This window comes from Ceratotherium simum, chromosome 39 (assembly GCF_057802395.1).
Source record: "Ceratotherium simum simum isolate JZ-2026a chromosome 39, ASM5780239v1, whole genome shotgun sequence".
Lineage (NCBI taxonomy): Eukaryota > Metazoa > Chordata > Mammalia > Perissodactyla > Rhinocerotidae > Ceratotherium > Ceratotherium simum.
In genome coordinates, this window is record NC_141938.1 from 11,069,301 (window position 1) to 11,090,788 (window position 21,488).

The following is a 21,488-nucleotide window of genomic DNA, read 5'->3' on the forward strand; positions in this document are numbered from 1 at the left end:
TCTGAGCCTGAAGGGAGAGATCAAGGATGGATGGCAGCCCCCGCCAGACCCCAGAAGCCCCTTCTCCCGCTCCTCAGGGGCACGGGCTGCAGCAAGCAGCACGCAGGTCAGCTGGCTGCGTGACTGACCCCAGGAATCATTTGGGCTGCTCAGGTCTTTTCAAAACCGCTTCAGATGTGCGTGCTCTGGGCATCCCTGAGCAAGCTCCCTCTTCCAGAGCGGCCTCTGCTGGTCCTTCCTCCACACAGGGGACCCATGGTGTCAGCCCATGCCCTGATCTTTAGGACAGCAGCAGGCCACCTCCTGGTCTCCTCTTGCGATTTGAGGACATGGCAGTTCCCAGAGGTTGTCACCTCCCCGTGCCCCCCAGCGAGGAGGCGGCCGAGGCAGAAGCCGGCCCTCGGAGAGCCCGGCAGGGAGCCTCAAGGACAGGGATACCCCGCGCTCCGGGCGGCACACGTCATCCTGCCTAGAGGTCGCCAAGACGCGCGCCCCCTAGTGGCGACATCTGGGGAGGAGCCCGTTTCTCCCTGAATCCGCGCAAGCTTGCTCCATCGACGGGCTCGGCGTGTGCCAACCTCAGCAATGCCTCCAGGCGCTAAAAGTGAATAAGCAGGCGGGAGGACCCCCACCTTGTGGGGGGCATCAGGGGAGGCGTCTGGGAGGAGGCGATGCTTGTGCTGAGACCGCAGGGTGAGTAGGAGTTAACCAGGCGAAGAGGGGAGGGGAGGGTACCCTGGCAGAGGAAACAGCTGTGGCCAAGACCCCAAGATGGGAAGATTGCTGGGAGATTGAGGAACCTCTAGCAGGCCGGGGTGTGCGGAGTGACTGGGAGTGTAGTGGCCGGGATGGCGGCTGCCAGACCCTGTGGCTTCGAGAGCCTCCGTGAGAAGCTGTATTTTTATCCTAAAATCACTGGGCTCTAGTCTGTGTTGGTAAAAGCCCCCTTAGGGCTGCTGGGGACGACCTGTGAGTGGCTGTGGCCACATCCAGGCTGGGGCGGGGGCTGAATGTGACCCAGACGCGCTGACACACACACCGATGCGCGGAAATCTACACAAGACAGGACTTTATTGATGTAGGGCTTCCTGGCGAGGGGTGTGGGCCCCAGGGCAGGGCCTGTAGCACCATGATGGGGGCGGCCTGTATGTTGGGGTCCCCCTGGGGCAGACAGGGCAGAGGGCGGGGTGGATCTTCCCAGCCCTGTCTCACCCCTATAGTTGGTCTGGTCAGGGGGAGGGTGGTAGGGAGGTGGTGCTAACCCCCCTCCCCCATAGCGGACATAGACCCCCCCCAGCTCAGAGTGGAGGGATAGGGCAGTGCTGGGGGGGCGGGCAGGGCACCGGCTGACCCCCTCCCCACCCCCCCTCTTCACAGTACATATTCCGATCAAAGGGGGGGAGTGTCGCGGGCTCCCTAGGGGTGGGTGAAGAGGGCACTAGGGGGAACAGTTGTCCCCTCCTCAAACCCACCCCGGAGGGGGTCTCTTTAAGAACTGGGACAGGGTCAGGCGAGGGGCCCTGGGGGTGGCCAGCCCCTCTCCATCCCCCCGCCAGAGGCCCTGCAGGGGTTCCCAATAAATAACTTCCGGCTCCATCTCACCCTTCACTCCCAGCTCCCGCCCCCTCGGGCTCCTTCAGGCTGGCCAGCTGCAGGCTGGGTCCCCCCTAGCCGGCGCCCAGCTGTGGCTCCGAGGGCCGCGCGCCCCCTAGCGGCCCTGGCAGGTTTTGCAGCACATCTGGCGGAAGTAGGCTCGGCTGCAGAACTGAAATTTGAGCACCAGGGGGCAGTAGGCGACCTTGTTCACATCCTTGCACTCTGGAGGGGGCGGGAGAAGGGGGTCGGGGGATCAGGTCTCAGAGTCCCTCCCCGCGGGGGCACGTGGCTGCCTGCACAGCGCTTCCTAGCTTCTCTGTGCCTTCGTTTCCTCACCTGTCAAAGGGGGCTTATCATAGTAACTATGTCATTAGGCTGTTTGAGGGTTTTGAGAGAGAGAGCGCACAGGATGGGTGGCTCGGACACAGTATTAAATCACGAGAAAATTATTCCCTTTTCAATGATCCTTTAGATCCTTTGGGGCTGTAATCCTTGCTCGTTTTCCTTTGTAACAGACTGAGGACCTTGACCTCCAGCAGAGTCCCTCTTTTTCAGGGCATTTGTGTATTTCGTGGTTATGATAATCGACAGTCTGTTCCTGACAGCGGATGCGGGCTCCCCCTAGCGGTCAGTGATGTATGACAGGGCCTGGTGCTTCTCGTGGATTATCTTTTTCCATCTCCCTAACGTGGCACTCCCTCAAGTGTCTATATTATTTACCGCCCTTGATGGATGAGGAGACGAAGGCACAGAAGTGGAAGGTGAAAGCAGTTTGGTTCCAATGCCCAGAGTAAGTCATCTAGTGTTCTCTATGAAAAATAAATTTACTTAGGTAGGAAAAAAACCGGGTGTATTTAAATCTGTGTTTCTCAAGGGGATGAGATTTTGCCCCCCGGGGGACCTTTGGCGATGTCTGGAGACATTTTTGGTTGTCACCACTGGGGGGAGGCACTAGATTGGCATGGGCTGCTGCTCAACGTCCTACAATGCACAGGGCAGCCCCCACGACACAGAATCACGTGGCCCAAAATGTCAACAGTGCCTGCTGAGAAACTCTGATTTAAAGAAAAAATATTAGGCAAATACTGCTACAGGTGGAGGTAAACAGGGCAAGGTCATGGAGGTGGTTGGGAGAATGACCAGAGTTTGGGTGCCGGGAAGGATCAGGTGCCTGAAATGCTCGGCACACAGCGGCACTTAATAAATGTTTGTGGGGAGGGGACGGTGAAAGATCCGGAGGAGACAGAGAAGGCATTTTGGTGGGTGGAGAAGTTCTAGGGCCAATGGTCAGGACCCCCACGCTCTTCTGTGGCTTCCTCCAGACAGGGCCCTCCTGGTGGCCCTTGGCCTCCCGCCCCACATACCTTCGGGGCCGTCACCAGGGGGCGCGCTGTCGCACTTGGCCTCGCACTGCTGCGTGGTGGGTGGCCGCAGCGCCTCGGCGCACTCACGCGACGGCTGGCCGGTGTGGCTGGAACAGCGCACGATGCGCTGCTGCTGCCCAACGCCGCAGGGCGCGGAGCACTGCGGGGAGTCGCCGCTGAGCCGCCGCAGGGCCGCCCGGTCCCCGCCCCCGCCCCCCAGGGCGCACCCGCCTACCTCGCCCCACTCGCCCGCCACCCAGCGAGCCGGGGGGCAGCGACGCAAGTTGCAGCGCATGGTGGCTGGCGGCTTGGCTGCGGGCGAGCAGTGCGCGGGGGGCAGCGTGGCGCGGTGGTCTGCGCTCTTGCAAAGGACCACGCGGTGGCGGAGGCCCGGCCCGCAACTGGGGGTGCACTGCAGTTGGAGGAGGCGGTTCATGCTCAGCGGGCGCCCCAGTTCCCGCACGCACGGGGAGTACGGAGGATGCTGGTCCAGTGGGAGGTGAAGAGGGCCCAGCTAACCTCGGACCAGTCGAGGGTGGCCCACTAAGGCTAGTGGGAGGGGCTCATGACTGTGGAGAGGGCATGACCCCACATGGGCATCCTAGTCCCTGCCCCGCGCTGCAAAGGGAGTGGGTTGGGCACGGGCGGGAAGGGGCGGCTGACCTCCGACCAGTCCAGGGCGGCCCACTCGGGCGGGCAGGCGGGGCCGTGGCAGGCCTCCAGGACGGGTGGGCGCGGCTGCGGGCACGCGCTGTCGTCCAGCGCCTTCTCCTCGGCGGCTGACACGCGGCGCTGGCACACGACCGAGCGGCTGCGCACGCCCGCGTCACAGCTGCGGCTGCAGCGCGTCCAGTTTCCCACGGCCCAGCTGCGGCATGGGGGCGGGGGTCTGAGAGCATGCAGGGCAGGGCGCCCCAACCCTGAGGCCCTAACATAATCTCCTCCTCTGCAACATCCTGCATGGTTAGGGAAACCGGCACTGGGATGACTGTTGCTCCTTTAGGGAGCACCCTGACCCCCCATCCTGGAACATCATTATTCTGTACCCACACTGCCGGTGGGGAGGCGCATCATCCCAGGGTAGGTGACTACCTGGACTTAACTGGGGAGCATCATTGTTCTGCCTCTGACTCCAGGAGGGCCCTGACCCCACCCTGGGGAGCACTGTCACCCCAGCTCTGGGAGCACTCTCTCCTCTGATCTCAGTAACTCAGTCCCTCCTGCGACCCTGCGGCCTGGGGGCACTCACTCGGGCGGGCAGGGCTCTGTGTTGCAGGCGCGCTGTCTCTTGGGCAGCTTGCTGTGGGCGCTGCAGTGGTGGGGGGCCACGGCCGATCTGTCCAGCTGATTGCGGCACTCCACGGCCTGCACCTGGCTGCCTGGGGGCGGGAGAGAGGCCTGCTCAGCCCCGCCCGGCCCGGAAGGCCAGCCCGGGTGACCAGTGCCCACCCCCCCACCGGCCCCAGCCTGGCCTCACCGCCCGCACACTGGGCCGAGCACTTGGTCCAGGGCGCGTAGTGCCAGGAGTAGGGGGGCAGTGCGTCGCGGGCGATGGGCGCATTGAAACGGTAGCGGAGGGCGGGCAGCTCTGTCCGGGCCAGTACCTGGGAGGACGGGGGCATCAAAGGAAGTCAAGCTCCAGTCCCCACAAGGATGCTAACCTTCTCCTGCACCTTGCTCCCAGCCGGGCCATTACCATGACGATGAGAGATGCGTTAACGGGTCCCAGGGCTTCTAGGCTCTGCGTGTTATTTGGCCCCTGTCTCAGCTGAAAGGTGGTCCCGGCCAGGGGCAGGCGGTGGGGTTGGGGGGTCCCGGGCAGCCCCTCCAGCAGCAAGGACTCCTGGTCCCCCTTCAGGGCTGGGGGACAGCACAAGGGTGAGAACGCCAGCCACACTAACACCCCTGCTGATCCCCGGTCCTCATTCCCCCATCTCTGGCTCACCCAGGTGACTGAGGGAGAGGTTCAGGTCCTGGATGAAAATGTGGACGGAGCCTTTGGGGATCCAGACGGCTTCCTCGTACCCTGGACGGCGGAGCTCAGATGTTGCCCACTCAGCCCGTCCGCCACACCTGCCTGCTTCCCCCATCTCTGGTCCCTGAGGATTGCAGCTACCATTTTGGCCCTAAGCGCTTACGAGGACATCCCCCTGCGTCCCAAGCTATGGCCCTGTGAAGCAGATGTGTCATCACGCCCATTTTGCAGATGACAAAACTGAGGCTCAGAGAGGCTAAGCAGCTTGCCCAGCTAGGAAGTGGCTGGGCTGGGATTCGAACTCAAACTTTCCTGTCTCGCTATCTACCAAAATGATCTGGCCCACCCCCACCCTCCAACAAGCAGCAGGAGTGGGCTTGGGCACAGGGCGACATGGTGGCTTCAGCAGTCAGAGTTAGGTTGCAGTGGGCTCCACCACTTACTCCCTGGACGATCACGGTCCCTGTGAACCCCCCATCCCTGTCCACTTGTGCCCCCCATGAGTCCTAATTTATCTGCCTGGACCCCTACACTGTCCCCTCGAGCCCCACACTTGGGCCTCACTGTGTGTTTGGTTCCATAAGTCCACCTTTCCATCCCCTACTCCCTGGGGTCTCTCTCCTTCAGCCCAAGGCTTGGAAGGGCTCGAGTTCACCCCACCCTGCAGGTGTCCCCTCTCCTGGTAAGCCCTTTCCTTTAGCCCAGAGAATCCCTCAGCCCCCTTGGCTCACAGGCCATGGAGAGCGACCCCCCATCTCCCCAGAAGCACAGGAGGCCCCCAGGATGGCGGAGGGGAGAGATTGAGATTCCCCACCCCCTTGGACACATTAAGTGCCAAGGTTTAGGCACTAGAGCCCAAGCCAGTCCCTGACTCTGATCTGGGGCATTGCTGCGCCCCCAGAACTTTTTGGGTCTCTGACACCCCATTGGGTCCCTGGGTCTGAGGAGTTGCTGATCCTGTACTGGGGTGGGGCCAGCCCCACCTGCAGCCACCAAACGGGGCATGAGAGGGGAAGCGGGGGTCTCTCACCGGCCCCGGGCAGGGCTGCACTGAAGACCCCCTCGATGGTTTCACAGGCACTGCCGTCTCCCCCGCACACTCGACACTTGTCCTCCCGCACGTCAGAGCCCAACACCCGGTCGCAGCCCACATGCTGGGGAGGGCAGTGGGGGTGGGGGTGTCAGTGAGGCCCCCCCCCCCCGGTCTCCCATGCCCTCCCCTCTCTCTGGGAGTTCCCCTCCACCTTGCACTCGCCGCTGACACAAATGTCGACTGTGTCCGGGCGGCAGGGCGTCCCGTCCACCACGGCTGCCGCCCTCTCTGTGTAGAAGTTGAAGCCTTCTGCGAGGCACGTGAGGGAGCAGGCCTTCACGCCCCCTGGGGGGCACGGTCCCGTCAGAACGAGGGCCAGGCCTGCCTGGGACTCCCCACTCACTTCCTGGGGGAGGTGAGGCCCAGAGGGACAGACCCCAGGCCCAAGAAGGACGAGCAGGTTGGGTAGAGGGAGTGGGGTTCCCAGCATCCAGTCGAGGCAGCGCTGAGCCGTATCCCAGGCACTCTGGCTCCTTGAGTGAGCGGAGGGCTCAGGGCAGACCCCACGATGCTGTATCCACCTGCCCCCCAGCCTCCTGAGGCCCCCACTCACCTCCTCGGTATGTCTTCCACGTGTAGAATTTTCCACGGAAGGGGACGCTGTCAAATTCAGAGCACTGCATTTCCCTGAAGTCCTGGGAGCCTGGGGGACAGTCCTGGGGGTACCAGAGGGGAGAGGGAGGGAGGCCAGGTGTGGGGGAAAGGGGTTAGGGCAGAGGCCCAGGGTGGAGAACTCTCTCTCAGAATGGGATGGGTTGGAAGAGTGAGGCTGGAGGCAGGGAGGCCAGGGAGGAGGCTGTGAACGTCCAGAGGAGGCTGGACCGTGGCCTGGGCTAGGTCCAGGCAGTGGTGCTAGAGGAACAGGAGCATCTGAGGTGGGACTAGGTGACTCATTAGAGGTTGGGGGCAAGCTGGGGACGATGCCTGGGCTTCTGGTTTCAGACCGTGGGGACTTCCTTGAGAGAGAGGGCCGAGAAAGGAGCCAGGCCCATTCTTCATGAGCGTGCGGGGTATGTGGACGCCGGGAGGCACGAGCCCCCCACGTAGGGGCTGGGAAGGCTACCCCTGGCTCAAAAGCCATCCCCACTCTCTGAGCACCCCCTCCTGCAGTAGCCTCGTGCTTATTGGGTTTGTACACATAAGACTCGTTTACACCCAGGACTCAGCCGTGGGGAACCCCAACATTGAAAAAAGGAACAGCAGAGAAGCTGAAAAGAGGAGACAGAAGGGCGCCCCGGCCCCTCCCTCCACAGCCCAATTTCCCCAGAAGGTTCCCGAGGAGGCGGGCTTGGTACTACCCTCTCTTCCGAGGGTAGGGGGGCCGAGGGCGCCGGCTCGGGCCCGGGGGAACTCACGTCCGTGTTGCAGGAGCGGTGCCGCCGCCTCTCGCCCAGGCAGTACTTGCCCCCGATGGTTGGCCTGGAAGGGGTGGGGGGCAGGAGGGAGATGGGGCGGGGGGAGCAGGGGCCGGGGCCGCCCCGCTCTCCTTGCAGGGGTCCCGAGGGCTGACCTGGGGCTGTCGCAGTGCCGGCTGGAGGAGGACACCCCGCCGCCGCACGTCCGGCTGCAGTCGCCCCACGGGGTCCACGGGCCCCAGGCCCCGTCCACGCCCTCCGGCCGCGACCCGAAGGGGACGCACACCCGCTTGTAGCACCACTGCGCGCGGGATGGGGAGGGGGTTGTCAGGCTCTGCGCACTCGCGGGGGGATCGGCGCCCCTTTCTGCCCCCAGCTGGGGATTTCAGCCCCGCCTGGTATGGGGCGGACGGGGGAGCAAGGAGGTGGGGGCTGAGGCCCGGGATGCAGTCAAGTAGCATCGGGGCGCGGCCAGGGAGCGGGACGCGTACAGAGAACGGGAGCGGCCTAAGCAGCGAGTCACGAACAGGGGCTAGGACACGCCGAGGGGCGTGGCTTGAGACGGGGAGGGGGTGTGGCCTCAGGCCCGGGAGGCGCACGGGGCGGGGCCTGCGGGCAGGAGGCGTGGCCGGAACCGACCGGAGAGCGCGCTGTGGCGCTGGTGGGCGTGGCTTAAAGGACAGGGGGCGGGGCCCAGCTGCGGGCCCTGGCCGGCGCTCACCCCCTTGTCGATGGTGTGTGTCTGGCACAGCGTGCCCTCGGCGGCCGGGATGCTGTTGGTGATGCACCGGTTGCTCTTGCTCAGACACCACAGCTCGCTGCAGACCTCCTGCGGGCCGAGGCGCCCGCTCAGGCTCGCCCCCCTCCCTCCTCCCTCGGGCAGCCCGCCCGGCTTGGAAGGACCCAGGCGACCCGCTCACTGCCGGCTTGGCAGTGGGGCCCCAGCGCTCCTTTTCTGAGTCTCAAGTGAGTCTTCTTGGATCCCCTTGCTGGGTACGGCCTGGGACCTCTTCTGTGCCTATAGGCTGCCCGCCTACATGTGCCATCAACTCTCTTAAGCATTATCCCCATTTTGTCGGGAGAAAACCAAGGCTCAGACAGATAGGGTCACTTGCTCGAGATCACACAGCTACTAGGGGGCAGCTTGGATTCTCACCCAGACCTTTGATCGCAGGGTCTGTGATCTAATCCCTCTGCAGTTCAGCCCCTGGTACCTCCTGAGTTTCTAGAAGGAACCTTGGGACCTGCTGAGGCATGAAGAGAATTCTGGATTTCTTTTTAGGATGAGCAAAGCAGCCCATGGAGAAGAAGTGGTTCTGAAAAATCAGGCCTGGAAGATGGCTCAGGGCAAGGGCTCCATCTCTAATTTTTTCCAGCTGGTGATTCTCTTTGTTCCCCCCACCTAAGCTGGGGAAAATCCCAAAGCTTTTAATCTGTGGAAGGTTGGGAGGGGACAGAGCCAGGCTGGGTCTGTGTGGGGTATTCCTCTACTTCCCCCAGCGAAAAATCAGCTCACCTTCTTCCTGTCTGAACCCTGCTTGGGCTGGCCCAGGCCCTGGCAACAAGTCCTGTCCATGGCAGGAAGCTGGGCCAACGCCAAGGAGTCACTCTGACCCTTAAGGCCCAGTTTAATATCCCTGGACAAGCCCCACGGGGTTCAGGGGGGCCACATCTGACCCTCTAGCCCCAGGGTCTTCTCTCTGAGAAGTGGAGATCCTTCTGTCCCCTTTTTATAAAATCACGTGTAATCTCCTCTTCGAACCTAATCCTTCCAAGCTTTGAAGATTTGGGATGGGACCAATCAATGGCCACAGGAAGAGAATTTTCCTGAGTCAGCCTCTGAGAGACACCTGCATACACATGAGAAGTTTGGAGAGTTGTCCTCAAACCTGCTCCCTCAAATGTCTTCCAGAGTCCCTGCCTTCTGCCCCTCCAGAGGACACGTCTCAACTAAAAACTCAGCCTGGTTTTCTGGCTTCCTTTGGCTTGTGTCCTCCTGGCCATTTGTAGAAATATCACGAGCCCGCATCCCACTTCTGACACCTCTTAAAAGAACTGCCTATTCCAGCCCTGCTTTTCCTCCTCTCCACAAGGAGGTGCTGTGGTACATATGAATGAGTTCTGGGCCACTCTGGGACTTCAGCTCCGCCACTGTATTGCCCTCTCTCTGGATCTCAGTTTCTTCATCTACAAGATGGGCCTCGCCTCTATAAAAGGCAGAGAGGCATGTGACAGATATGTAAAGGCTTGCATAAACGCCCTGTTATTGAGGATCAATCACCACAGCTATCTCTGAACCAGGAACTCAGCCCAGCTTTTTAACACATATTGACCGATTTACACGTAGTCAATAAGTCCCCCCTTTGCCAGGAGGGCCAGGAAGATGTTCCTTGGAAAAACAAAAGGAAGAATCAATTCAACATACAGCCAGCACTAGTCCACGCTTGATGTTCTGACTCTTCGTCCCTTCCCCCACCCCTTTATAAAATTTGGAGTCATAGAGAGACCTGGATTCGAGTCTCGGCTCTGCCATGTTCTCAAATTGTGACTTGGGCAAGGTACCCTTCCTGTGACCCCAGTCCCTTCATCTGTAATGTGGGGCTCATAGGATTGTCAACAGTTTCAATGAGATGATACATATCACATACTTAGCAAATAGTGGGCGCTCAGTATATGTCAGCCATTGTCATCGTTGTTAGGATACCTGGGACACAGCAGACGCTCAAGGGTGGCTTCAGAATTCTTTAGAAATTCATTAGAGGGCGCTGTAGTTACCAGCCAAGTTAGGGTATGGGGGTAAGAATGGAATGCCAGTTAAATATAAGTCAATCCAGGGTTTGTGTCCTTGTCTTGCACTGGAAGGAAGGGAGGGCATTTTAACAGCTGCCTGCTCTCTGTTTTGAGTTAACATGGCATTAGCTTGCACATGATCGTCCCAACTCTGATCTTTTGAGTTTTGAGGGCATGGAGGATTGGGACTGGGTCCGGGCTACTAGGGCTGAGGCCGTGAGGGGGCGGGGAGTGTGTTTAGGGCATTGGAGGAGGCAGGCCGTGGAGGTGCAGACCCCAGCTGAGCTGGTGGCCCCTGGTGGCTGAAGCAGGAAGCCAGCAGGCCTCCAGCAACCTGGGGGGAGCTGGGAGTAGGACCCCGGCTCGCTTCTCTATGCATGGATGGGGCTTTGCGAGCCGAGTCTAAATCTCAGGAAAGAGTGGGGAGGGGTCAGGAGCCTCAGAGCTCATCCAGCCAAGGACTGGGGCCAGGAGATCTTGTGAACCAGTTGGTGGGGCACGCAGGGAGTGAAGAGAGGGCTTCCCTGGACGACTCTGTCCAGTTTTTCTGCCAAGTGGGGAAGACGGTTCCTTCCCAGGGAAACTATTTCCACCAAGTCTGGATGTTTGGTTAAAAATGGCCCAGTGAGGGGTCCTGGGACTTTAGTTCTGCTGCAGCAGAAGGTGGTCTCCCAGGCTGTGCCCAGCCCAGCCCCAAGTCAGGGGTGGGGAACCAGGAGGTCCCACTCTCGTTCCCAATCATTGTCCGATTGCTTGTGACACTAACGCCACGCAGCCCCCACGGGGGATCACTCCCCTTCCCGGCTCTCCCACCCCCACTGCCCGGCGGGGGGTGCCCATGTGGAGTTTCCCACCCCCCCTGGTGGTCACGGCCCCCTCCCCTCCCAGGAAGGAAAGCAGGAAGGCTCTCTCTACCCCGTATTTACACTGACGCGATTTGACTCCGTGCTGGAAGCGGCACTGCTCATCCGCGTCGTAGGCCTGGCCGGGCGCCACCGTTGGGTACACGAAGTCCTGCCTGGGGGGCCGGTTGTTCAGGCAGAGCCCCAGGCCCGAGCTGTGGGGAGAAGAAAGCAGCTGTCAGGCTGGGGGGCTGCAGGCCAAGAGCTCAGGGGCCCCTGCTGGGTTGGGGATCCCAGGGGGGCAGCCCTGCGGGCGATGGGACCCTTCTCAGACGCAGCCCCGATTTCCAGGGGGTCCCCCCCAAAGTGAGTGGGCAGAACAGGCGGGTACGTCCTCACTCCAGAAAGCTGGTGATATAGTCGCGGCTGCAGGATGACCATACGAACGGGTTGGTCTTCATGGTGATGTGGGCGGCCATGAGCTTGGCTGGGTCCTGGCCACGGGCCCCGCAGCTGTTCCCCACGCCGTCATGGTTCATGCCAAACCTGGGGAGAGCAGTGTCGGCTCCGCCGGGTGCCGAGGGACCTGCCCAGCCCCTCCCGTCCCCCCCGCCCTGTGCCTCTGGCCTCACGTGTGTCCGATCTCATGGGCGATGGTGAATGCGGTGGCCAGGCCGATGTCCTCATTGATGCTGCAACTTCTCTCCCGCTCGCACATCCCGCCCACAGGGGCCAGGCCTGGGGAACGGGCACGTGGGGTGGGGCTGGGGGCCCAGGCTGTGCTGGCCATCCCTGCCCACCCTGCCAGGTCTCCCCCACCACCAGGGCCAGGGCCACCCAGCCCACTGCCCTCATAGGTGGCTGAAACCTCTGGGGCGTCGGTACCTAGTGTGCCGCAAGGTTTGTTCTTGTAGATGCAGATGTCATAGCTGTGGAAGGAGAGGGGGACAGTGAGAGGGCTGAGCTCTGCCCAGGAGGTGCTATCTGCCTCTCACTGGAAACCTCATGCTCTGCCCCCAGCTGGCCTTGGGGCACGAGTGCTTGAATGAATGAATGCAAGAGTGAGTGAATGAATGCATCCATGACCCAGGAGCCCAACACCTGCCTCCCCGCATTCTCAAGCTCCCAGCAGCCCCTCCCCATCCCTGGCTCCCCAAGGGGGCGGCTGAATAGTCCCAGCCTCTCCCACCTCCCAGTGGAAGTGATCCTCTGCCTGGACCTGGACGGTCCCCTGGACCGCGTGTTCCCCCGGCCCAAGGCCTGGAGCCCTGCCCGCCCCTCACCGCGTGATGAGCACGGCTGTGTCATGGTTGGCCACGCCGTTCTCCGGAATGGCATTGCCATGGCCGCTGCGGTTCACAATGGATTTCTGCCACTTACAGAAGCTGTCCAGGGACTTCCCGGCGTGGTGGGTGATCTCCAGGGTAGGCTGAGGATGGACAGAGTGAGGTGGATGGGTGTCAGCCAACCCCGCTGGGGGGAGGGCAGGCACCACTGGCGTGCAGCGGGAGGGGTGGGGCCCCCGCACCTGGTCCTCCGTGAGCAGGATAAGGCGTGTCACCAGGATATTAACGATGTTGCCCAGACTTGAGTCCTGGAAAAGTTTGGCAACCTGACCTCCAAGAAACAAGAGAGACCGAGTCTTAAGAGGGGCCCAGGATGGAAAACAAAAAGCAAGACAATGACAATACCTCACTTGCATCAACTACCTACTACGTGCTGGGTCTCAGGCTAAGCATGCTGTGTATATCTTCCCATGATGTAGGTACCATTATCATTCCCATTTTACAGATGGGCAAACTGATGCACAGAGAGGTTAGGACACGCAGCTTGTAGGTGCCATAAGTGGGATTCAAGTCCAGAGAAGCCAGCCTGCAAAGCTCTGGTTGCTTGCCAGTACGTTTCTACGGACTCACCCCCGCTCAGCTTGTCTGCTTATCCTCCACGCCCCCCCACCCATCACCCCTGGCTGCCTCTGCCCAGAGGTGGCCCGAGGGTTGTGCGCCTCTGGCCTCATTCCATGGCCATCTGAAGGTACCAATTTGAGCACCACCACAGGAAGGCTGAACTGTGGGGGCAGGAAGCTCTGGAGACAGTGGTCAGAGAGAAGGAAGAAGTCACCCAGGGGTGAGTGGGCACAGATGATGGAGGCCATTCCGAGCCACGATCTTGGAGCCCTGGACCGCCACTGACCCCTCTGGAAATCCCCAACCCTGGCAGGTTTTAGGAAACTTTGAAAGCCCAGGGGAGGGAGGCAGGGCTGGGGCAGAATATCGTGGCATCAGATACCATGTTCTGTCAACATCTTGGGCCATCTGTCTGTCTGCCAGACTTTTTCTCTTCCCTTTTTGCTTCAGTGAAACAAGAGCACCACTCATCAAGCCAAGCTCTCCATCTGGCTTCCCTCCCACTAACTCTTACCCTCGGCAGTAGATACTATTATAACCCCACTTTACAGAGGTAGAAACTGAGGCTCAGAGAGGTCTAGAGCCTTGATTGAGACCGAGCGTGGGCATGGAGTATATCTGAGTCTGGGTCAGTGATGTCAGCCCGTATGAGTTTATAGGTAGGTGCTTGAGCCAGAATTCTTTTTTTTTTTTTTTCCTGAGGAAGATCAGCCCTGAGCTAACATCCATGCGAATCCTCCTCTTTTTGCTGAGAAAGACCGGCTGTGAGCTAACATCTATTGCCAATCCTCCTCCTTTTTGTCCCCAAAGCCCCACTAGATAGTTGTATGTCATGGCTGCACATCCTTCTAGTTGCTGTATGTGGGACGCCGCCTGAGCATGGCTGGAGAAGCGGCGCATTGGTGCGCGCCCGGGATCAGAACCCGGGCCGCCAGTGGTGCAGCGCGAACTTAACCACTAAGCCACGGGGCCGGCCCCTTGAGCGAGAATTCTGCATGTACACAGATGTGTGCCCACATGTGTACTGCTAACCTCAACAAGTACCTGCAAGCCACGGGTCTATTTTTCTAAAGCAAAGAATTATATGGCACCCACTGTGTGCCACACGCTGTTCTAAGTGCTTTATCAATTCACCGCATCCACCTTCGCCTTATGAAGTTGATACTATGGTTGTACCCATTTTACAGATGGGTCAACCAAGGCAGAGAGGTGAAGTAACTTGCTCAAGGGCACACAGCTAAAAAGTGGCAAAGCTCAGACTTCAGCCCTGGTCATCTGGCTGCAGAGCCCACGCTCCTAGCCACTGTGCTAAGCTGTCTCTCCTGCATCCTTGTCACATGCAGCTCTCCCTTCTCATCCTGTCCCCCCTCCATTCTGTTTCTCCGGCCTCAGGTCAGGGATGGGGGTGGGATGGTGACACCCCTTTTCCTGACCGCTGGAGGCTGGCTCCAGGTTCTCAGGGCTCCACGCCCAGGGAGGGGGAGGCACTTACAATGTTCATGATAGCCAGCACGTACTGCTCCACGTCTCGGCGCCCGTGGTAGGCCACCATCATCTTGTCCGCCACCACCAGGGTCTCCACGTAGCGCTCCCGGCTGACCGAGCGCTTCAGGCCTGGCTGGCCACGCTCTGTCTCGTTGCCCAGCGGCCTGGCAGGCGGCGGCTTCAGGGTGCGCAGCCACCACGGCCGCCCCTTCCACGGTTTCTCGTCTGGATGGACAACTGCTGGTCATTCTGGTGCTTGCACTTATTGGCTAATTACCTGTCTGATGGTCTACCCGGCTGTCACAATGTCATTCTTTTGCTACTGCGTATTCTGGTTGTACAATGTCTGGTTCTACGGATGCTCCATCACCCGGATGCCTGGTTCTACAATGACATGTCTACCCCACGGCCAAACCGGTTGGTTGAACAGCTGCCTAGCACCCCACAACATTCAGCACGACCGTACAACTTTCTGACAATTCCACTGCCTGAGCGTACGTGTGTAGCCACTAGCCTCACTGCCGGAGTCGTGTCCGTGTATCACTTCTTGGTCTTCCGACTGTGTGACTTTCCTTTTTTTTTTTCGTGAGGAAGATTAGCCCTGAGCTAACATCCAATGCCAATCCTCCTCTTTTTGCTGAGGAAGACTGGCCCTGGGCTAACATCTGTGCCGATCTTCCTCCACTTTATATGGGATGCTGCCACAGCATGGCTTGCCAAGTGGTGCGTTGGTGTGTGCCCAGGATCCGAACCTGCGAATCCGGGCCACTGAAGCAGAGTGCGCACACTTAATCGCTGGGCCACCGGGCCTGCCCGCAACTGTGCAACTTTCTAATCAACGCACTGCCCAATCCTATGTCTCTAGAACAATCCAACGCCCTGATGGTCTTACTACCTGACTGTTCACTACCACCCAGCTGTGACACCACCCACTTTTCTGCTTGTGCAACCAACTGTGGTTGTATGTCTGCCACAGCATCCTACTCTCGGACTCCTGGATTATACAACTCAGTGTTCTGCATTTCCACCGCACAGCGATCTGATTTTCCAGCTGTGAGTGTCCCGGTAAATATTTTTCTGTTGTCTAGCTTTCTTACTCTCTCATCTCCTAAGTGTCTGACTGCACAGCTGTCTTCCTGCAAGAAGTTCTGAACGGTGGGTGAGCTCTTCTTCTGCCTGGTGTTTTCATCGTGCAACTGTGTGAGTATCTGCTACAACCACCCTCCTGTGTAACCGTCTGATCAGATGGTAATCCTGGAGACAGATGGTTTTACACATGAGCATGTCTGGCTGTCCAGCTGCCTGTCTCACTCACTGCTGGACCATTGGACTATGGAGGTGATGGATGGGCTCTTCCTCCGCCCTCCTGCCCTGTCGTCTGACTGTCTGCCATTCCTCCCCACATGCAGCTGCCTGCGGACCTGGATGGAGAGACACTGCTGCCCACCTCTGCCTCAAGGCAAAGACATGCGGCCCCTTTGCCCATCCCCCAAAGGACAGACGTACCTCTCACTCCACAGGCTGTGTCCAGGTGGGGGTGGCGCAGGGAGGAACGTTTGTACACCACGTGTGGGCCACTCTCCTCTGGGCCCCGGGCTCCCTTTGGCCCATCTTGCAGAGGTTCTATCAAGTATTCTTCCTCGTCTGCCACAATCAGGCCGTGCTGAGGGGTGGGGAGTGGGACAGAGGGCTCAGATCACTTCCTGGTTCCTAAGACCCCCGAGACCCTATCTCTGCCTTTATGATTTCGTTTTTCCTATCTTCCTGGGTGTATGCTGCTATTTCTTTTCTAATCTCTGGAGAGGGAGGTTCAGCTCATTAATTTTCAGCCTGACCTAAGGCTACACATTTTCCTCTAAGTACTGCTTTGGCTGCATCCTAAAAATATTGATTAGCTCAAAATGCTTTCAAAATTTCCTCTATGATTCCCTCTCTGACCTATATTTAGAAATTTTTTTTTTTTTTACCCTCTAACTTGTGGGCACTTCCCCCCCCGCTTCCCAGAGCCCTCTGCTTACCAGGCCCCCACAGGTGCTGATGGCCACACGGGAGCTGCCGGCCTGGCCCTGCAGGTGGCCAGCGTAGAGGCAGTGGGCCCGGGCGGCCCTCTGCCAGGCCAGGCCCTCTCGAGTCCAGTACTCCACGGAGACATGCCCTGCCAGAAGGCGGGGGCTGCGGGTCAGGTTCAGCAGGAAGTGGGTGCTGGGTGCAGCCACCTTGTAGAAGAGGCGGGACTCTGCCGCGGGCCCTGTGCCCCGGCGCTGCCTCCGGGGGGCCGGGGGCGAGAAGGCCAGCAGTGCCCCGTTGTGGTCCACTCGGGTGGGGAAGGTGATCTCATAGCTCTCCAGACTGGACAGGAACTCATCTGTGGGCAAGGGTCAGAGGCCTGGGGTGGGCCCTGGGAATGACCCGTGTCCTGGCTGCTTGGCTGCAGGGCAAGTGACGCTGGTCTCACTGGCCTCTGAATCCAGGTCAGCGGCTGTAAGACTCTGGCCTCACTGACCCCAGGACCTCCCCCACCCCCCATCACCACCATCCCAGCCCCACTGATCCCTCCTCAGCCCCTTGCTTCCTCCCCACCACCTCCCCTGGACCACCCCTACCTTGAGACCGGAAGGCGTGCGTGACCTCGAATGTGAGGCCCAGCCCCAGGGTGAGGGCCCAGCGGAGGATCTGGCAGGCGGGAGCCATAGAGGCCACGTGTCCACATGTCTCTCCCCGGCCCTGGCTGCCGGCAGCCCCCACAGCGCCGCCTTCCCTGTTCACAGCCTGGGCAGCATCACCGGGCTCCTGGGAGTGGGCAGCTAGGTCAGGGGGGGCTGGTCCTGCCGCCCCTCACCCCCAGCTCTGAGGATGCCCAAGGCATTTCCTCTGGCTTGAAGACACTGAACGCATTTCCTTAAGTCAGTAGCCCCCCTGCCCCCGTCCCCCCATCCTCCCTACACTCTTAAGACAGGCAAGGACCTCGATTCTGTGAGCACCTACTACTAGCTAGCTATTGGCCTGAGCATTTTCACACCATTTCATTTCATTTCAGTCTCCTGGGAGTGACAGATGACAGACAAGTAAACGAAGAGTCAAATGAATGAGAGCTGTTCAGATGTGACAGCTTCTTCAGAAGTCAAGGGGAGGCTCAGAAGCGGAGGTGCGAAGGACGAGAAGAAACCAATCATGGGAAGAGACAGGAGAAGGTGTATCAGGCAGAGGAACAGCACGAGCAAAGGCTCGGAGGCAGGGAGGAGCTTGGTGTGGACCCAGGACCACAGAGGCCAGCGTGGCAGGGGCAGGAGGGCAGCAAGGTGAGGCTGGAACAGGACACACTTGAAGGCTGTGGTGGCCGGTGTGAATTTTCAACCCAGACAAAACCCGAGGCCAGTGCTTGGTCCCCTCTCCCCCTGGACCATCCTGGGCCCTCTGCCCTGCGTAGCACTATTCACCATGCCAGCGGGCTGGAAACCCCCACGTCGTGGTCCCTATCCCTGTGACCTCTCCTCCACCCTACATTTCCAGCCCGGCCCCTAGACCTACTTCTTTTCCTTTCAGATTCTTCCTCCTTGAAGCTTCAGGGCTGCACAGCAGGTCTCCGTTTCTCCGGCTTCTGCCCCAGACCAGCCCGCGCCACAGACACCACTTTGGGCCGCCACCCTGTGCCAAAGCCTCCTCCCCCTCCCGTCTCCGCCCTCCTCCTCCTCTTCTGTGCAATTTCCCACTTAATCACACACTGTCTTATTTTCTTTGCAGCCTGGCCAAGTCTGAGAGTCGATCCCCAAACAGGGCAGTTCAGCTCCTAAGGGATGGAGCCAGGTTTTCTCTAAGACGACGACTTAGAAGCTGACATTCCCCACTTTTGCTTGGACCCCTCCAGTGATGGGGAGCTCACTCTCAGACACTCTGTGGCCCTGCTGTTCCCAAGGGCTGATATCTACCCCTTGGATTATTATTATTATTTTTTGCTGAGGAAGATTAGCCCTGAGCTAACATCTGTGCCAGTTTTCCTCTACTTTATATGTTGGACGCCATCACAGCGTGGCCGAGGAGTGGTGTAGGTCCGCGTCCAGGATCCAAAGCTGCGAACCTGGGCCACCGAAGCGGAACACGCTGAACTTGACCACTATGCCATGGGGCCAGCCCTGGATTTTTTTTTTTTTTCTTTTTACCTTTCATGGGTTTTAGTTGGTGGTGCAGTGTCGGACCCCTATGGGGATCTTTCCCTCGGCCGCTCACTGTGTGTGGGCCTCTCTGGGCCTCAGTAGCTTCTTCTTTGGAGCCTGGGCAGGGAGGGAGAGGGCAGTGAGGAGGAGCTGGATTGGTCTGGAGTTCAAGGGTCACTGAAGAAACCCTGCCCTTCTCCCCACCCCTGGCCAACCCTTCTTGGATTATGTCCTCCCTCTGTTCCTAGCCCCCTCAAAACTCCCTCCTCCCTACCCCTGCCTACTCCGTCCTCGGAGGCCTTGATCAGCTCTGGATTAAACCCCTCCTGGTCGGGCTCCCTTGAGCCCCCTCCTGCCTTAAACCACCCCCCCCCCCATGCCAAGGTGGCAGCTTTCTCATTGCAAATGAGGCTGGAACCCCCCTCCCCCAGTCCTATCCCTCTCCTCCTTGCCCCACTGCCAGGCTGGTGCAGAATCTGCCTCCCACAGTGGCTCTGTGGCTCTGGTCCTGGTGGCAGTGTCTTCTCCTGCTCCCCCCTCCCCAAGTCCTCACCACTGTCCTCTGAGGCTGGGCCCCTCCTCCCAATGACCTCACACCCCTCCTTGTGCTTCTGGCTCAGGTTGGGTATGGGGGACAGTGCTGAAGGACCCAGCATAGGTGGGTGGGGATGGGGAGGAGAGGGGGCTGGAGGGGGAGGGCACACAAGGGTCTGATGGGGCAGGACGGGGCCGGGGGAGAGCACCTGGGACTGTGGCCCAGCCCAGGGGGCAGCCAGGAGGTGTGACCTGCCCAGGGCACTGGGGGGACCACGACCAGGTCTGGGTGAGTCTGGGGGGAAGATGAGGCTTGGGGGTGGATAGGGGACTCCAGCGTGGCTAGGGGCAACAGACGTCATCAGGGGATCTGCACTGTGACTGTGTGTATGGGTGTAACTGTGTATGTATGTGACTTTGTGTCTGGTGTGTGTCCATGTGTCTCTGTGTGTGTGTGTGTGTGTGTGTGTGTGTACCCAGGCCTGGCCGTTCCCCTCAGCCCCTCCTCCCAGAAGGCAGGAGGGAGGCGGCCGGCGTGGGGGAGGGTGCCAGTGCTGGAGGAGGAAATGCCTCCCGGAAACAGCCCGGAAACAGAGGCTCCATCCCATCCCGGGGACCCTGAAGGGACCCGCTTATCCACAACCAGACCTCTCGGGCCGGAAGGGGGACAGGGCTGCCAGGCCTCCCTGTGGAGGCCACGGCCGGCCGAGGCTGCCCAGGCAGAGGCCCCGCCAGCCTGGGCCGCCGGCCTCCTCCTCCGGGCGGGCGCAGCACATCTGGCCGGGCAGGCAGGAGGCAGACCCTGCCCGGAGAGCAGACAAAGGCCGGCCGCGGCCCGCAGGAGGAGGGGGCCTGCGGCCCGGCGGGTTCCCCCTGACCAGTCACTAATTAAAGGCCTCGAGCCCGCTGGGCTGGAGACACCCTGAGACAGACGGCTGTGGCCTGGGTGACCAACTCACGGGAAGTGGGCGGTGCCACTCCCACACCCAGACACACAAACACACACAGCGACACACACACACCGGGGGCAGCCACACCTGCGCAGCTGGGGACCAACAATCGGACACGGCAGACCCACAAAGGACCCCCCTGCACACACCGACAAACACACCCAGGGACAAACGCACAAGACACACAACTACACACTCCCCAGACCTATGTGCACACACACACACACTTCCACACTCATTCACACACATACACAGGCAACCCAGAGACAAACCCAGACACACAAACACGCACCCGGGCCTACACGCACAGACACGTACACACTCATTTACTCACTCACACCAGACCGGGGCAAACCCACAAAGTTCCACAAAACTTTGACACACAGCCCAGACACACTTAAACACAGGCATTTACACACTCCTTACGCTCAGACACACCGGAGACAAACACACAGATGTGTGGAGATACGCACACCCTCATCTAGACACTCACACACAGCAGATGGACACACACTGTGCACACACACTTACGCAGAACCACACACACAACATCCCATCTAACCACACACAAGTTCAAACACACCCAGACACGCACAGGCGTTTTCATACAGACACATGTATGCAGACACACAAGCATTTACACGTCCGTGGATGTCCACACGCACCCCGACACACACACACACACACACACACACACACACACACACACAGCAAACAAACCCAGACGGGCTCGCATGAACTCAGTGTCGCACACGCTTCTTAGGGACACAGCACATCGCCACGACCCCCACTGCCGGCCGGTCCAGCGTCCCCCGGCCCCCAGCCATCCCCGTCCGACGCACACACCCGAAGTCACCCAGCGTCGCGCACCCCGGCTCCGGCCCGCGCCTCTACCTGCGGCCGCGCGCCCGCCGGGCCTCGTCTGCGTCTCGGCCGCCGTCTGCGCCCCGCGCGCGCAGGAAGGGAGGGAGCGAGCGCGGCGGCGTGGCCGGGGGAGGGGGCGCGGGGAAGGCACTTCCTGAGCCGCCTGCCAGGGTTATAAAAAACCCCCAAACCGCGCGCCGCCAGAACCCCGCCCGCCGCCGCCGCCGCCCGGCCTGGGCCGCGGGCTGGATCCGCGCCAGGGACCCGGGAGCTCGGGCGGCCCCGCCCAGCGCGCGCCCCGCGTGGGGGCTGGGGAGTCACGGGGGGAGGAGGGGGAATCGGATGCGAGAGGATGCCATGGGGTAGGGGCGGGAGTGGGGGAGAATAAGGTGGGAGTGTGGGGGATGGGGAGGGAGGCTGGGGGATGGGGAGGGAGGGGCATGTGGGTGGGGGCGGGGGAAGATTGAATGGAAAGGCGGGAGGAGGTGGGGGCCTGGAGGAGGGGGCGACCTCGCGGGGTGCGGGCTGAGGGGAAGGAATGGGGCGCGAGGGGGATGGGAGAAAGAGGGGATGGTGGGGGAG

At 60.4% G+C, this 21,488-nt stretch overlaps 1 protein-coding gene across 3 annotated transcripts; it reads right to left on the reverse strand.

Annotated features, from left to right (window-relative positions):
- Window positions 1-1,054: 1,054 nt before the first annotated feature.
- On the reverse strand, window positions 1,055-21,261 carry ADAMTS10 (ADAM metallopeptidase with thrombospondin type 1 motif 10). 3 transcript variants are annotated; one of them, XM_014779752.2, is made up of 26 exons: window positions 20,937-21,261; window positions 18,565-18,675; window positions 17,011-17,197; window positions 16,426-16,772; window positions 15,914-16,070; window positions 14,415-14,632; window positions 12,544-12,627; window positions 12,299-12,444; window positions 11,901-11,944; window positions 11,648-11,753; window positions 11,415-11,561; window positions 11,089-11,230; window positions 8,105-8,212; window positions 7,539-7,684; window positions 7,384-7,447; window positions 6,582-6,684; window positions 6,180-6,313; window positions 5,966-6,089; window positions 4,906-4,986; window positions 4,657-4,820; window positions 4,438-4,564; window positions 4,210-4,335; window positions 3,624-3,828; window positions 3,196-3,372; window positions 2,961-3,120; window positions 1,055-1,818 (listed from the first exon to the last, which is right to left on the reverse strand). In XM_014779752.2, exons 3-26 carry the CDS (start codon window positions 17,096-17,098, stop codon window positions 1,804-1,806), a joined length of 3,213 nt encoding a protein of 1,070 aa, XP_014635238.1. In that variant the 5' UTR covers window positions 17,099-17,197; window positions 18,565-18,675; window positions 20,937-21,261; the 3' UTR covers window positions 1,055-1,803. The 3 variants fall into 3 exon arrangements, with proteins under 3 accessions (XP_014635238.1, XP_004443820.1, XP_087281739.1); XM_004443763.3 differs by having other exon boundaries at window positions 4,210-4,339; XM_087425613.1 differs by having other exon boundaries at window positions 4,210-4,339; window positions 20,889-21,261.
- Between the last annotated feature and the right edge of the window lie 227 nt (window positions 21,262-21,488).

Excerpts from the sequence above, each read along its gene's own strand:
- ADAMTS10 (XM_004443763.3), bottom strand. The coding sequence starts at position 17,098 with ATGGCTCCCGCCTGCCAGATCCTCCGCTGGGCCCTCACCCTGGGGCTG. Across the intron at positions 11,231-11,414 it reads TATATCACCAGCTTTCTGGA|CTCGGGCCTGGGGCTCTGCC; the intron begins GTGAGGACGTAC and ends TTCTCCCCACAG. Across the intron at positions 6,090-6,179 it reads GTGTCAGCGGCGAGTGCAAG|CATGTGGGCTGCGACCGGGT; the intron begins GTGGAGGGGAAC and ends TGCCCTCCCCAG.